At 39.4% G+C, this 15,743-nt stretch overlaps 1 protein-coding gene across 1 annotated transcript; it reads right to left on the bottom strand.

Annotated features, from left to right (window-relative positions):
* Positions 1 to 232: 232 nt before the first annotated feature.
* Positions 233 to 13,229, bottom strand: LOC136059008 (mitochondrial calcium uniporter regulator 1-like). Its single transcript, XM_065752863.1, has 9 exons — positions 13,058 to 13,229; positions 12,864 to 12,977; positions 11,518 to 11,621; positions 9,403 to 9,504; positions 7,773 to 7,814; positions 5,693 to 5,773; positions 2,797 to 2,850; positions 1,585 to 1,699; positions 233 to 389 (listed from the first exon to the last, which is right to left on the bottom strand). Exons 1-9 carry the CDS (start codon positions 13,227 to 13,229, stop codon positions 334 to 336), a joined length of 840 nt encoding a protein of 279 aa, XP_065608935.1. The 3' UTR covers positions 233 to 333.
* Positions 13,230 to 15,743: the final 2,514 nt, after the last annotated feature.

Here is a 15,743-nt window from a genome sequence, read left to right as displayed (position 1 = left end):
GACAACAGAATGCAATTCCTAGTGCATGCAGCCCCACGCAATCGGAATGAATGTCAGTCTTTGCTCTTATGTGGCACTCTGCAAAGCAAGGCAAACTGTAGTTCAGAATGAGGAAAATAGCACAAATGCTTTATTCAGAGGTAAGTGAATTCCAAATAGGCATGACATATGTACAGTTTGTTTCTAGGCACATCTTTGGTTACATTCTCAAAACAGTCTTCTTCACAAAAAAATAAATAAAACATTCAAGACTTGGTTGAAGTTCAAGCAAAGACAGTTTTTTCTGTTTTTCAGAAAACAAGACAGTAGAAGTCCCTTAAAAGTGATGCTTTATTAAGTCCATAAACGATAAAATCCCAGTGTTACGGTAAGGCATGTAAATACTGAACCTGAAAGAAAAGAGAAGTGGAGAAGAGAGATATTGAATCATTAGCTCTTGGAACGTATCTTCACAAACCTAAGCACAAACCTAGCTACAATGCTAAAGATAAAATCACCACTCCTTTCTCATATAAGAAAGTAAGCTTTTTAATTTACAGAACACAATTTCAAGGCAGAGGGACACAAAAATGACAGAGGAGGAGGAAGGAAAATGAATGTGGGAATTAGACTGGAAAACTACCAAAAGGTTGGAAAAAAAAAAACTTAGCTGCTTACCATTCGAAAAAAGATCAAAAAGTTACAGTTGTGAAATGAGGATTAATAGGATTACTAAAACACAGTCAAGTATTCAAGCAAATAAATGCAAACTACTTCATTAAAGCTTATGAATTTGTTTTGTATTGTATTTTTTTTATTATTTCTAGTCATCAACTTTTAGTTTCTAGATTTAAACACAGAAGAATTTTTGCCACCATTTACAATGGAAGCCATTTAAGTAAACATATTCTGCTTATATTTTTTTACTTCCATGAGTAGTTTATGAGTATGGATGGTGGGGAAAAGCACTTCCTCTCGTTTAAATAAGTTGCCTTTTATTTTTCAGTAATGGTTCTCTGTAAAGCTTATCCCTATAGTACAGTATTATAGACATGATTGTAACAGTGACAAAACCTACTGTGAAAGAATAATAAAGAAGTTTAAATAAGAAGAATAACTTCTGTAATCCTGTTCATTTAACAACGCTGCATACTTAGGAAAGATTAATATTTTGTCATTTTTCTACAAGAGCAATAAGCTATTTTTTTTCCTAACGCATGTGCCTGAAAACTAAGTAATTGAAGAATTTGATAATGAATGCTCTGAAAGACAGAAGCATTCCATTTTGTAGGTAGAGCTCCATCAGACAGATAAGTGCAGGCTGCTTTTATAATTTTAGTTGAGCACAGATGAAGCATTTTCTATCTTTTAGATTTCTCACACACGCTACTGCAGTACAAAGAATGAAAGAACATACAGGCGTAGTCCATGCAAAATACAGCTGTGAATTACAGAACACTTTCTCTGGTAATAATGCTGCTGATTTTGACCAAGACTACTTAAAAGTATTCATATTTTCTTTGAACCAGGCCTTTATGAATACAGTCAATGGACAGCTTGCAAAAACAGTGTCCAATTTAACAGGTTCACCACAAGATATCTTACCTGCTAAATACTTAATATTATAAAGTTTGAGCGATTCCAGCATTATCTTCAGATCAGCAACTTCTCTGTCTATTCTTCTGTCTGTTTGCGTCAGAGCTCGATCTTGTTGTGCATGCTAGAAAATAAAACAAACATAATTTGAACAGTTCCATGTTTATTTAGAAATGTAACCCATTCCTCTCAACTGTACTTCCAACTCCTCCTTAAATGTACGTTAATGAAGTAATTTGCATTCAAAGCAAATGAGTTTTTTCCTAGCTTGCCATATCTAAGGAATTGAACTCAGTACACTTTCATCGCACGTTCAGTAACATGTAATCTAGAACATGGCAGAACTGGGTGCCTTCTTATCTCAATCTAGCAGCATAATCACTCACTTTAATCTGTCACCTGGCCCACAGACATTCAAGTCACATCTCAATTACAATAGCTATTGAGAAGTCTAAGAGACTCTTGTGATAGAAACATACTGGAGAAGCATGAAAACGTATGGATCCTTAGAAATATCAGAATAGGTCTTTTGATGTAAAAACCATGTCTCCTTCTTGCAGTGAATTCTACTGCAGAAACGTCTACAGAATGACGAAGTCAGAATCTGATTATGACAGAAGACAGGACTTCATAGAAAAAAATGAGATGGAATTATTACTCAGAAAGGACTGAAAGATCAAGCTTGTAAAGTCAGAACAGCTGCTGCTCTGGTGCTGGTATTTTCAAATCATCACTACTGAAACGTTGTCATCAGTTAATGATTTATGACTAGAGGTCTTCCTGTGAATAATTCTCTACAGTAATGAAACAAAACGAAGAGGAATACTTTAGTAAAGGTTTCTGCTAAAATGAAGCCAAATCAATCAAGATAAGTGTTTCAGTTCCACTGAACACGGAAAACGTCACTGATTTAAAGAAACGAAAAGCAACCTTAAGTGTTCTGCCTACAGAAAATGCTACATACTTGAAATTTCAAAACAAACCAACAAACAAAAGCCCACTGAACAGGTTATGATGTACTAACATATATAAGCCTTCCTATTCTGTAGATGCTAGAGTTATCTGTACCACTATGGAAATACATAGAAAAATAACAAATCTCAATGACGTTTTGTACATTGAAGTGTGTCTAAGTGCATGAGCAGCTTCAAAAATAGTACCAGCTCTCTAAGACAAGTAAAAAAAGCTTTGTTATATAATAACAAGCTACCAAGTTGTTACCAATTCCACTATTTCTGTCCTCATTTCGAGTAGTTTTCTTTCATTAAGTGAATGCTGGAAGGGAAAAACAAAAAAAAAAGACAGATAAATATGATATCATCCTTAAGCCTTTTCCCAAATGCTTAAAAGCATGCTTCCTTTTCTGTTCTTTGCTTTCCAGTTTTCTACAAAACTGAATCTGAACGACCATGTTGTCCGACAACACTTGAAAGAGAGTATTGCAAGGTGACTGCTGTCACTTGGAAAGCTGAATTTAGACAGGTGTTCAACACAAGCTGGAACAACGAAATACATTAAAAAGCAGCTGGCAGAAAAGTTGGCAGACCTGCATTTTGACCTGTGATTCTGAAGAGGAAATAGGGCAGTTAACTAACTCACAGAGCATACGAATGCCAAGAAGACTGAACCATCTGCCTTCTTCAGTAAGGGGAGTGGTTTTTAAACTGTCATAGCAAACTCAGCTACCAAAGATGTTTCACCAGCATTACGGCAATTCTCTATTCAAAATTTTGAAATGGTCCGAACAACACCTGGGGAACACCACTGAAAATGCTATATTTGGTAAACATAAAACATTTGCATCTCATGTCAAGTCACTGGTTCAGAAACACTTGAAAGATAGGTACTATAAATCAGAAGTCCTGGTTTACTTAGAAACTCTGGTTATCTGGATTGAAGGAAAGGTAAACACATTCAAGAAGCATACCTTTAAGGCAGGTTTCTGATACATGAACAGGCATTATTTGACATCTGTAATGGTTCCTACCTGCTACTAAAGCAATTCAGTTACTCCTAGGACAGCTGCTAAGCCATCAGTGCAGAGTATTAAGTCATCAGGCTCCCATCTCAGAATCCTCAGTTACACAGCAATAACTTCATCTCCTGATGTTCCCATGTGAAAAGTGACTTCTTTTTCCTTCCAGTCTAGAGGTATATCTCACTTTGTCATCAAACTCAGACTAACCTACATAAACGCCTCAGCGCTGAAAAACTCTCTTTAAAGATCCAGAACACTATTTGAACTTCTAACAGATCTAAAGATCCAATTAAGAAATAGCATAAGGCTACAAACATAGAAAAAAGAGACAAATAATAATGTGTCTATAATTAATAAAACATATGTTACTAAATTCTGCAAATTGATGACAAGGACAAAAAAAAGAAATCAGTAGCATATATTGTCTCAAAGTGAAATTCCTCAACCTGTTAACATGGCAAAACATTTATAAAACAATGCAATTTTTAAAAGTCATGTATGAAGTTTAACATAACAGTGCCCCATCCCTGGAGGTGCTTGAGGCCAGGTTGACTGGGGTCCTGGGCAGCCTGATCTGGTAGGTGGCAACTCTGCCCACAGCACGATGGTCTTTAAAGTCCCTTCCAATGCAAGTCATTCTATGATTCTGCATGGACAGAACCACATATTAACAATCTGGTTATCACCACCAAAGGTAGATTTACATTTAAAATAAACAGTGTAACACATAGATTGAAATAGTTTCTGCTTAACTATGTATAGGTGCTGTTATCAAAATAGATGTTTTCTGAATAATTTATATTCTGCAAGCCACTCTGTTGATGTCTGCATTTGTTCAAGTTTGCCTTGTGGCTAGAAGCTAGGTCAGCCCCAAGGTTTTTAAACTGAGCTTCAAGAAACCAAAATGCATCCTTTTGTTATAAAACACCAAAACATGTCTGTAATAATACAAGTACATAAGAAGAAAGGCAAGGTTAACCCCACTCTGAAGTTAAACAGGGAGATTTCCCCTTAAGTCCTTTTTTTTTTTTTTTGCAGTTCAGAGAAAATGCAGTTCTGTCAGATGCATCTTGATATTTCTAAACAGCAAACTTGAGCGACACAGTGATGCAAGAGCACACGAATGTAAGTGAAAGTTTGTTCCATACTTCAGGATTTTCAATTCAATCTGTATCGTTGCAGATATAAATCAGGGCATAAGCAGATGTGCATTAGGTAATGAAGACTTCCACTTCACATTTGCTGGAGAGTGAACTTATTAAAAGATAAAGCATTTAGAGTTTGAAACATAAGAAATGGCTGACATGAGTGCTGGCAAATTAAGATAATCTCTTTCAGCATTAATCTCAAGCAGGCGACAACTTCAAGGGGGCATACACAGAAAGTGACTTACACCCCAACAGTTCTTACTGTTGAGATTGCAAGTAAATATTACTTCTTCATTACCCACCTGTGATAAAGGGACTGAATTAAAATTTGCAGAAAAATGTCACTAAAAGATGTGTCCATTTCAATGATGAAATTCAGGTTCATAAAAGCTATTCAAAAAAGATCTAAAACCAAATTTCTACTCAGAGTGCTCCATCTAATGCAAAATTATGTATCTTCTAATTTTTCATTTCTGTTAATCTAATTAAAACGCTTGTCAATTAAATTCTACACATATTTCAAAGTCAAAAACAATCAGAATCGGTATCAGTTACAATGAAAATTAATCACAACTACTTTCACAACACATACTGCCTGACAGACTAGCCACACTGAATTCTCCCGTTACAGGGAAAGGAAATATCTTCAGTAATGGCAAGATAATGAAATGCTTATACTTAACTCAGTGTGACGATATATTACTAGCACAGCTCTAGAAAATCTCCAGGCAGCTAGTTGGAATGTTTAAATGCAAAAAACTGAAATATTTAACCGTAGTACATTAATGTCAATACTGAAACAATATCAAAAGAGACAGACATACAAAGAAACTCCCCACCACTGTACCCCATATTACAGCATTCAAGGATGACTAATTTGGATTAATAGCATCTTAAAAAGGAATAATACTACAGATTAATATTGAACAGACGTTCTTATCCAAATTCAGAGATTATTCAATTTTTAGATGTTTCTAAGAAGAAAGTGAACAGAACTTTCCAATTCTTTTACTCTGCTCATCTCTAGGTTTAGATTTAGTTTGTTGTCAGCACGAACTCTGGTAATTTCATCCTTATGGGAATACAAAGGATAAAGCAGTGAACAAGAATTTCTATTTAATTGTAAGCAAAAACAAGTTAGACAAAAATACTGTGCCTCTTTCTAATTAGAGAGGAACTGGATTCTCGAGACACCCAATGTGCTTAGATTTCCTAAGTACAAGTGTTCTTGCCCTTCCACTTGTGGTCTGTAGGATGAATTCATTCTCATTGGAACAAATAAAAAACTGACTACTTTTATACCAGAACACTGAAAACAAGAGTTGATAAAGAACACAACTTTCTACAAATTCTGGGCATGTTTCATAAACCTACAACTCACTAATTTTAGAAATCTTTGCCTAGGTACACTTTGAAATTGGACTTCCATGAAGGAATCCTGATACTATTATAGACTAAGCTCTACTATTATAGACTAAGCTCTACTATTATAGACTAAGCTCTACTATTATAGACTAAGCTCTACTATTATAGACTAAGCTCTACTATTATAGACTAAGCTCTACTATTATAGACTAAGCTCTACTATTATAGACTAAGCTCTACTATTATAGACTAAGCTCTACTATTATAGACTAAGCTCTACTATTATAAACTAAGCTCTACTATTATAAACTAAGCTCTACTATTATAAACTAAGCTCTACTATTATAAACTAAGCTCTACTATTATAAACTAAGCTCTACTATTATAAACTAAAACAGTTTACAAGTTTAAAATTTAAAAGGAAATGTTTCTAAAGACTGCATCTAGGCTCTCAGAAAAAAAACAAACACTGACAACTTAGACGGAAAATGTTTATTATTTTTAAACACATAACTTTTAAAACTATCACTAAGTATTTTGTTTCATGGATAACTCTAAGCAGTTCCTACTTCATCTTCAGTGACAGCTGACATTTTAAATTAAATTCCCTGCAGGAATTCTAGCCAGATGACACTTTGTCATAAGGCAAGCTACTGATGGGATGAATGTGTGGGAGATTCAAGAGATTGATGATGTTCTGGGATATTCTGCAGTTAAAAACAAGTAAACATCTCTCAAATAGACTGATGTCAGCTAGACAAGACTTCATTAAGTAGTATGAATAATAATGACACTCAATTTCTATGCTAGGATTTTTGAACCTGTTGTAATTAGATGGCCTTACAGCAGGATGTTGCAATGTAATGAAAAGATTGTGTTATTTTGAAGCCTTTACAACACTGTGTCAATCTGTCCTTTAGAAGTATGAGCAAATGTAATCATTAAAATTATTTTATATTTACAGTAAAAAGTTAAATTTAAAGACATTTAAGTTAAAAAAAAAAACCAAAACAAAGATGACTCAGATCTTTCACGTTCTACCACTGAATATGCTAACTCATATACTTATATGCAAGCAAAACAATGAAGTTCAAGACAAAAATCAGATGCTGAATGTATTTTAAAAACTTTATTCTGAAAGCTAGTATGCATTAAGCCCTTCCTAACATGAAACAGTTTCCAACCTTAATCATTTTTGCAAGAATTTCTGTCTGTGTAAAAGCTACATGTTCATCTAAGTAATAGGTTTTGAAGCAGTCTTGATGAGAGAAAGCTATTTCGACTGTAAGTCAGGAGAAGCAAACTATAAAGAGCAGAAACACAGCACTGATCTTTAAACCTGTACATAATTAACAAGTGAGTTTCCTCCAAAAAACACATTTTCTTGCTAAGGTCATTCACTCCCAGGCAAGTGGGACCAAGCATACTGGTCCCAAACTTAGAGGCTAAGACATTTAAAAGCTATTTCAAATTCTGGACAGTTAAATTTAAATTCAGTTACTTGTACAGTTTACAATTCTCTCGCAATAAATTAAATACATGTGAAACTGACTTCATTGCAGCCCAATCTGTCCCCTCAATTTCAGTTTCATTATCCCATATATACAACAATCAAACACAACGTTTACAATAAAATCATAACAGCAACATTTTTTAAGTGAATAAGAGACGTGATAATTCTTGATTATATTGGTACAGTATCTTACCATGACTTGCTTCTTTATCTGCTGGAGTTCAAGTTTTATTCTCTGGGAGAGCAGAAAAGAAATGTACATTTTAGTATTGTACACAGAAACTGACAGTCTGTAAATATAGGCAATTTCAATGATTAGTCGCAATTACTATAATCCACACTGTGAAAGGAAGGTGTCTTAGTTTCAGCTGGAATGGATGTTTTTTTTTTTCAGTGTCTGGTTTGATGCTATGTTTAGGTTCTAGGAGAAAAATAATGTTGACAACACACTGGTATTTGTAGTTGCCTGCTAAGCAGCATATACAGAGCCAAGACTACGTGCAGTGAAGGGCCCAAGGAGCTGGGAGGGAACAGAATTAAGACAGTTTACTTAAACTGGCCACAGGGCTATTCCATACCAAATGATATCAAGCAGAAGGAGTTTTGAAGGGAGTTGGAGTTCATCTCCCTCTCTCTCCCACTGCTCAGGATGCTAGCTGGGCAGCAGTTGGTATGGTGAGCAATTACTTGTGCATCACTTGTTATATCTATTATACAGACATACTATTTTCCTTTCCCCTATTTTAGCAGATAGTTTTATCTCAGCCTATGAGTTTTACTTTATTAGTTTTTAATTATCTCCCACATCCCACTGGGAAGGGGGAGGAATGAGCACATGATGGTGTGATGCTCAGCCACTTGCCAGGTTAAACCACAACAGAAGGCAGAATGAATGTGGTTTAAATCCATCTATATCCTCAGTATGTGTGTAGACAGACCCAAGTGTATGCACATACGTACTCACTCAGTAGTGCACATTTCCAAGCATCAGGACAGAAGCTAGTACTGTCCCACAGCACTACAGGTGGCCAAACGCACAGGATGGCATTAGCAAGGGTAAACACAGCCAAAGGTAAGTGATTATTCTCCCATGTTTAGCACTTGTGAGCTTGCACCAAAAAAGCTGTGTCCAGCTTTAGGCTCTCTGGTATAAGACAAATGTTGACATGCTGGAACAAGCTCAGGAGAGAGCCACCAAGATGATGGGAGACTGCAGCAAGTAGCATAGGAGTGGAGAGCAAAAAGAGTAAGCAAGACAGTAAGCAATAGGTTTGTTTAGCCTTAAAAAGAAATTGCTAAGCATCAAAATGCAGCCAGCAATTCCCTGAATGGTCTCTAGGTAAGTTCTACACTTCTAAGGTAACTTAATCTATCACTATTTCTTTCAGAAGAAATATGAAATAGGAATAGTTGTAGCATCTTCTATTAATGTATGAAAATTATTCTAACAAAAAAGAGCAACAGCTGCATCAACAATTTAGGATATACAGCTCAGTAGCTTCTTCCTCCCTCATTGTTTTCTTCTCTATTTCACACATAACCAGGAAGATTTAAGTCTTTTGTCAAACTCCACGAGACTCCCAACAGCCCATTTTTCCAGCTTCCATCAGGATGGAGAGGCATCAATAGTCTGTTGGTCAGCAACTCCTCCCAACTTTGGATCACTCACAAACTTGCTGAGGGTGCATCCTGCCCCTTCACGAGGTTATTAATAATTCGGTGTTAAACCATATCAGCACCCAAGTTTGTACCCTGGGTACAAACCACTTTTTTACATCCTTAATGAAAAACAAGTGGTACAAGTCGAAGATACTGATTTTTACCTCATTTTCTGAACGAAGAGCTGAAAGCTCGCTTTTTCCCAATATAATCATATCCTTTTTCACTCCATCAATATGGGACATAACTTGTTGAAGAGCAATCTCCTTTAAAAGACAGAAGACAAGCCTCAGGACATGTAGCCATAATGTTTTTCTCATCTGCGCGTACAAATACAACAGGTATTCAGGTACTCTGAAATTTTTAATCTGGTAATTTGAGACTGATTATTTCAGTTTCAAAGAAAGCAAGACAGACCAAGTGAAAGTGACGAAACAAGCAAGTTGTGGTAAATCATTTGTAATCAGAAATTCTAACAGATCAGAACAGTTCAACTAATAGCCTAGGATATACTCTCTTCTAAGTCTTCAAATTCTTAACCTAGCAAAGGCTTTAGGGAGAAGGGAGAAAAGGTGCCACTGTGCTAAAAGAGGAAAGCCAGCTTCCACACCAAGACTCCCCAGTGCCACCCTACTCTTGTAACTTCCTCCTTTTCCACCTTCCCATGGAAGAGAGCTCACTCCACTTTCCTATTCAGCTGAGCAGAATCATGCACTATACTTACACTTTTAAACACTCTTCTCACTGACAGAAGTGAGCTGACAGATGGCAAACAAGCATCCTTCTTCATTTTGGAGGATGGAAAGGTCTGTAGATTCTGCTCTAGATGTTACACTATCCACATGCGAACAGGGATTCCCCTCTCATTGCTGAACTTTACCACTAATAAGCAGGTCCTTGCTTTTGATTCTGGACTAATACCATTAAAAATCTGACACTATAACTTCGTTTTTGACAAGTAAGGACAGTCTAATTTACAGCACTGTTTAGAAAAGGCTACCTGACTACAGCACTTTAAAAAGAATTAAAAAAATGCAGTGGGTCAGTGTATTGGACGTATCACAAAAGATCTGCAGGAAGACTACTGCCATGGATATCTCCTTTCTTATTCCCTGATGTGTCCAGCTTACTTTCATTCTCTCTCCTCTTCACCAAACAGTTTTCTCACATGAAGATAGCAACTCAGTTACCATAAAATTAGTTAAATCCTTTGTTTGTAAAGTGACAGCCTCACAGAGCTAAGAACTTCAGTTACTTCTTCCCACTAGCATTGCCTATTTGACTCACTTATGTGTGGGAATTCCAGCATACTAGATACTGCTAATCACATTCAAAAGATGCTTAAGTTCCACGATACAGCTAAATGTGTCTTACGCTGAATTTGGTTTTATTTCTGGAGGCTGAAGTGCCTAAAAGCATAACATAGCAATATTCAACACTTTCACGTCCACATGCTTACACAGATCTACCTGCGTACACTTTGTCTAAGGATTCCCTCCCAAAAATAAAACAGCCAATCCCCCCACAAATTCACTTCAAGTCAATGCAATTTTCTGGTAGCCAAGATGGATCTCTAGATATTCAGAATTACCAGTCTATTTCCAAGCAAGTTTTCTTCAGTTCCTCTCACCAGTTTATATATATATATATGCTGCATGGGTTTAGAGTATACCATGAATAACATGCAGCAAAGGAAACAGAAAACTTACAAAATCAGCATCCAAAACATACTCTTCCTGAGCGTTATCAGTACATACAACTACACTAACCACACACTAAAATCATTGCAAAGAAGTTTAGCTCAATTCTAGTACAATATAAATGTCACTATGACAGAAAGATATATTTAGAAACAGGCCACATAACAGAATGGTAAATTACAGGAGGAAATCTTTTTCTTCGCTGCTGTATAACTAGAGAAAATAATGTAGGAGCTGTAAATAGTTAAATCCATGTTTAGAGTATCTCCTATGACGGAGTAAAAGCCTTTTCAGGTTAAAATAAAGCTAGGAGGAAACAAAGAAACAAACAAAGAAACAAAAAACTCATGAACATTGTACCAGATGGTAGTTCCTAAGTGTCAAGGTCCATCACAACACTTTGATAGCTGCTTGATAGATTCAAGACAAAACTCAACAGCCGGTGGATATTCAGGGATAGCTGTTCACTTTCAAGTTTTTAAACACGGTCTACCAGTAAATAATACAGCAATGTGCATTTCATTAGCAGACATACCGGATTTCAACTGACTTTAACCCTTCCACCCTCTTTGAGCTAACCTGCTGTACTTTGGTCACCATGTCCTTGTAAATCGTATCCAGGTTGGTGCTCAGGATTTTCACTAATGCAGATACAATCACTTCCGACTGTTGAGTAGTGAATCCTAAGTAAAACAAAATAGAACAACATTCAGCTGGACAGCTGATGAAGATTATCGACTTCTAATATACATTACAAAGTTTTTTAAAAAAGCAGTCAGTTATGAAAGGTAATAAAGTACATTCCTCTCCATCTAGCACTAGCAGAGCACAACCGGGCAATACAACCAAGTTCCTCCACTCCAAAATAACGCCTGTGACATAGCTGTTTCTGCAGTACAGCACTATTACAATATCAGCAAGATTAATGTTGGAAGTATTACAGAATGCCATCTCTTGGGTAATTATAAGAAACCTGGCATTCAAAAGCAGATACCTACCTTCAGTACACTCTTAAGTGGTACCATGGAAAATATGCAAATCTCAGCAATTCCCAACAAAGAGCTCTGATTTTAGGCCTGCCAAGTTCTGAGTCCATCTTAAAATACACTTTGAACTCTGTGCATGGTGAACTAGCACAAAACATAGTTTCAAATATGTGGCAGGTTAATGTTAGAAAGCAAATCTGGGGTCTGAGAGTGAGTAACTTTCAACAGCAGAGCTGCTTTAATCATTTGCCGTCACCAAAAGCGCGTACCCTTACTCCTGCTGCTATGTATGTGTCCCAGTGCTCACACAGCTGCACTATGAGCTCATTCATGTCTCAGAATAATGTCAATCAAAAAGAACTGTAGTTTGAATTACAGAATGGCCTGGGTTGCAAAGAACTTCAAGGATCATCTAGTTTCAACCGCCATGCCGTCGACAGGGTTGCCAACCACCAGACCAGGCTGCCCAGAGCCACATCCAGCCTTGCCTTGAATGCCTTCATGGATGGGGTACCCACAACCTCTCAACCACTCCCCCAGGTCCTATCACTATCAACACACGTAAAGTTCCCTGAGAGTTAGGCTGGCACACACGAAGGATGAAACTATACAGGAGGAGCCAGTGATTGGGATCCCTCCTTTCCAGCGCGGTGAGCTATCACAATGCAATTCAGCCATGCGGTCCTTCTTCCTCATGCTACTGAGGTAGCAAAGGTACTTCATCATGAACCCAAAATGATCTCTTCCCTTACGTTTTAGGGTAAGAGAAGGTATATTTTATACAGCATACACACTCCACCCCAAGAGCTGCATTTTTTTTGCAGCAGCCCACGTTCAATCGCATTCCAACAGTTGCACACTGCTGCGGATTAATTAACCGAGCTCTGCAAGCTAAGAAACCCCTCACGACCCCCCCAAGGAACGTACGTAGCAAATTACCATTTTCTTCCAGGAGACACACCAGAGCGTGAGTGTCAAAAAAAAACTTCCTACTTCCCAGCAAGGAAACACTGCCCTTGCTCTCTAAAAACGAAGACGCAGAGTCGCTGACACCTGAGAAAGACAAGCAGAACACTGACGTACTGCTCGAGCCACACAGGAGCTCCCCGCTCCCCACGCCCGCCCGCTCTCACCGCTCTCCCCGCAGCGCCGGGCCCGGCCCACGCGCCGGGCCCACACCGAGCCAACGCTGACGGCGGCCCCCTCGCGCGGACAGGCGCTGAGGCCGCGCCGCGTGGGGGAGGCGGAAGCGGGCGGGAGGGCGCCGCGGGACCGCAGCACGAGCAGCGCCCGCCTCACGGCCATGCCGCCCGCACCCGGCGGCACGGCGGGCGAAGAACACAAACCGCCGGCGCTACCGGAAGTCTATGGCTGAGCACGCACCGCCCTTGCGCCGCGGACGTCAGTCCGCTTCCGCTTCCGCTTCCGGAACGGTGTTCCGCAGTGGGGCGTGGCTGCTCTGCTGCTGTGAGGTGGAGCGCTGAGACCTTTCCGAATGCTTTACTAGAGCGGGTCGATGTTTTTCAGAACCGTTCAGAAACCCACGCAGTGTATTTTCCTTGATACTTCTACTTCAGTGATAGTCAACCGGGATATCCAGGCTAAGCACGCTGACACATCCATCTTCTCTAGCATGAAGAAACACTGCCTCTGCCTATGGAGACTGGAAGTGTGTTCGTTATTTTTCTCCACGTGAGGAGTCAGCTTGGCTGACTCTGACTCTTGGCTGACAAGTTTGCCCCATTTTTTACTGTAATCTTAGCTGTTTGGACCTCCTAGCCACTTTGACTTCCAATACAACCACCACTGACTGGCTTCTCCAAGCTCTGCAGGCTGCTTTGGACATCTTTCAGGGCTGCTCTGCTCAAAGGGTGCCTGGGCCAGTTTCTGTGGCACCAGGAGGCATGACCAACATCATCGTGAAATGAGCTTTGTGCTGCTCCGTGGTGCAGGCTGCTTCGTGCCTGGCTGTAATGTCTACGTGGCTTCACAGAAGGATTAGCTCCTGTTCAGGAAGGCAGGAAGGACAACCGCTGCCTGGGTTGCATCAGGCCCAGGACTACCAGCCAGCTGGAAAGTTGCCCCGCTCTACTTTCTGCTGTACATCATCATATCAACCACTGTGCAGTTTGGAGGACCACAGTATAAGAGTAGCAACTCCAATTACAGCTGGAAAGCTTTTGAAAACAATTAGTTACTTTCCCCTCTTTTTAAATACAATTCGGTTTTACTCAACAGCACAGTCTTCGTGACAGGATTCCTAGCAGGAATCATGAGAGAACAAAAACCAAAGTCGATTTTCACATGGATGTGGTTGGCTTATGGAAGGAATTTTACAACGTGCTTACCTGTAACAGAAAGGGGCTGGCTCCCATTCCCTTGTATTAATTTTCCACTGTGGAGGATTTTCACTTTCCCCATAAGCATCTGGAACTAGCCATTGTCACAGGAAGACTAATAAACTGAAAGGTGGACAGGTGCAGTCCAAAATAGAAACAAATAGTCCCGTTACTTTCTCCAAATATTTTAGCACAGTGACTGTGCAGAGTTGAGGGGCATTAGCAGCTGTCAGGGGTGATGAATGCCCCAAACAGCTCTTAATTCTAAATGGGACAAGCAAAAAATCCCAACCTGAAAAAGAGAGAGAATCACTGACATAAAAATGCTTTGCCATTTTGAATCTGTAGGGTCGTGAGGCAGAGCTGCGTGTCCCTGGGGCTCGTGGTAGCTTCGTGAAGGCTTTGTGGGAGGGAGGGACTTGGGCTCGATCGGGTGTCACGGGACCGCGGGCGGAGCAGGCGTGTATGGGTATAAAAGGCGTTGTTGCGCAGCAATAAATTGGCATTCGATGCTTGACACCGTGTGTCTGGTCCTTTTGTCCCTGGGCTAGGGATGTCCAGAACGGAGGGCTATTGAGCCTTCTGTTGCACCGTCTCTGGCCAACCGGTAGCAACAGAATCAATTGAAAAAAAAAAAAAAGGCTGCAGTGGTATTCAAATTAATATGCAAATGATAAGGTGCATTTGGAGTAATTTCTGGGTGTTCGGGCAGTGGGACAGGCTGCTCAGAGCAGCAGTCACGGCCCCAAGCTGACGGAGTTCCAGAAGCGTTTGGATAACTGTCTCTGAAAGGTGGACCTGCTGGAGTGCATCTAGAGGAGGCCCAGAAGGTGGGCTTTTCCCTTTTCAGGTGTGTGCACAAGTGAAGTCCTTGATCGTTATTTTGCTTTTTTTTTTTTTTTAGTGAAGATATCGGTGATGACAGTGTGATTTCTCATGTTACATTTGTTTAGATATGTGGACAGGTATATTATTTATTACAAAGAATCAGTAACTCTTCCCGACGGGAGTGATGTTAAATCGGTCTTACCCATAGATGGCAGTAACTGCTAATAGTGCTGACTGCCAGGGCACCGCAATCCAAGCTTTTAGGACCTGGCCAGTGCTAGAAACAATTGACCTGAACTCACACGTTGCTAAATTGCCATTCTGGGGTTCTCAGGTCGGCGTCATGCTCTCAGCACCTTGCGGAAGCTCTGTGGTGTCACTTCATGGAAGTTCTGCCAATTGTCAGAAATAGCCCCACCATGATTTCTCATCTCTTGAATGAAACTGGTATAATATTTGTTCAAATACTATAGTTGGTAGCAGTAAGAAATGGCAATTACGTTAGAATATTGAATCTTGCTGTGTTCTCATCAGGTGTGCTTTTACTTGTAGGATGAGCCGATAAATGCAACGTGTGTTGAAAGCTACTGGAACCTAGTGCCTTATGTCAGAGATTAGTCAGGACCAGTATCCCTTCCTCCTAACCTACAGA

The sequence above is a fragment of the Cyrtonyx montezumae genome, unplaced genomic scaffold (assembly GCF_038088225.1).
Source record: "Cyrtonyx montezumae isolate F1298 unplaced genomic scaffold, pur_monq_1.0 scaffold_8, whole genome shotgun sequence".
Classification (NCBI taxonomy): Eukaryota; Metazoa; Chordata; class Aves; order Galliformes; family Odontophoridae; genus Cyrtonyx; species Cyrtonyx montezumae.
Note: the sequence above shows the minus strand (reverse complement) of the source record. Positions and strands in the feature narration are given on the sequence as shown.

What these genes read in the sequence shown, in the direction of transcription:
- LOC136059008 (XM_065752863.1), bottom strand. Translation starts at nt 13,229, where the DNA reads ATGGCCGTGAGGCGGGCGCTGCTCGTGCTGCGGTCCCGCGGCGCCCTC. An exon ending in CCGGCGCTGCGGGGAGAGCG is followed by an intron (nt 12,978 to 13,057) that starts GTGAGAGCGGGC and finishes TGTCTTTCTCAG; the next exon opens with GTGTCAGCGACTCTGCGTCT. An exon ending in TAAAAGAATTGGAAAGTTCT is followed by an intron (nt 2,851 to 5,692) that starts GTTCACTTTCTT and finishes TTTCCCTTCCAG; the next exon opens with CATTCACTTAATGAAAGAAA.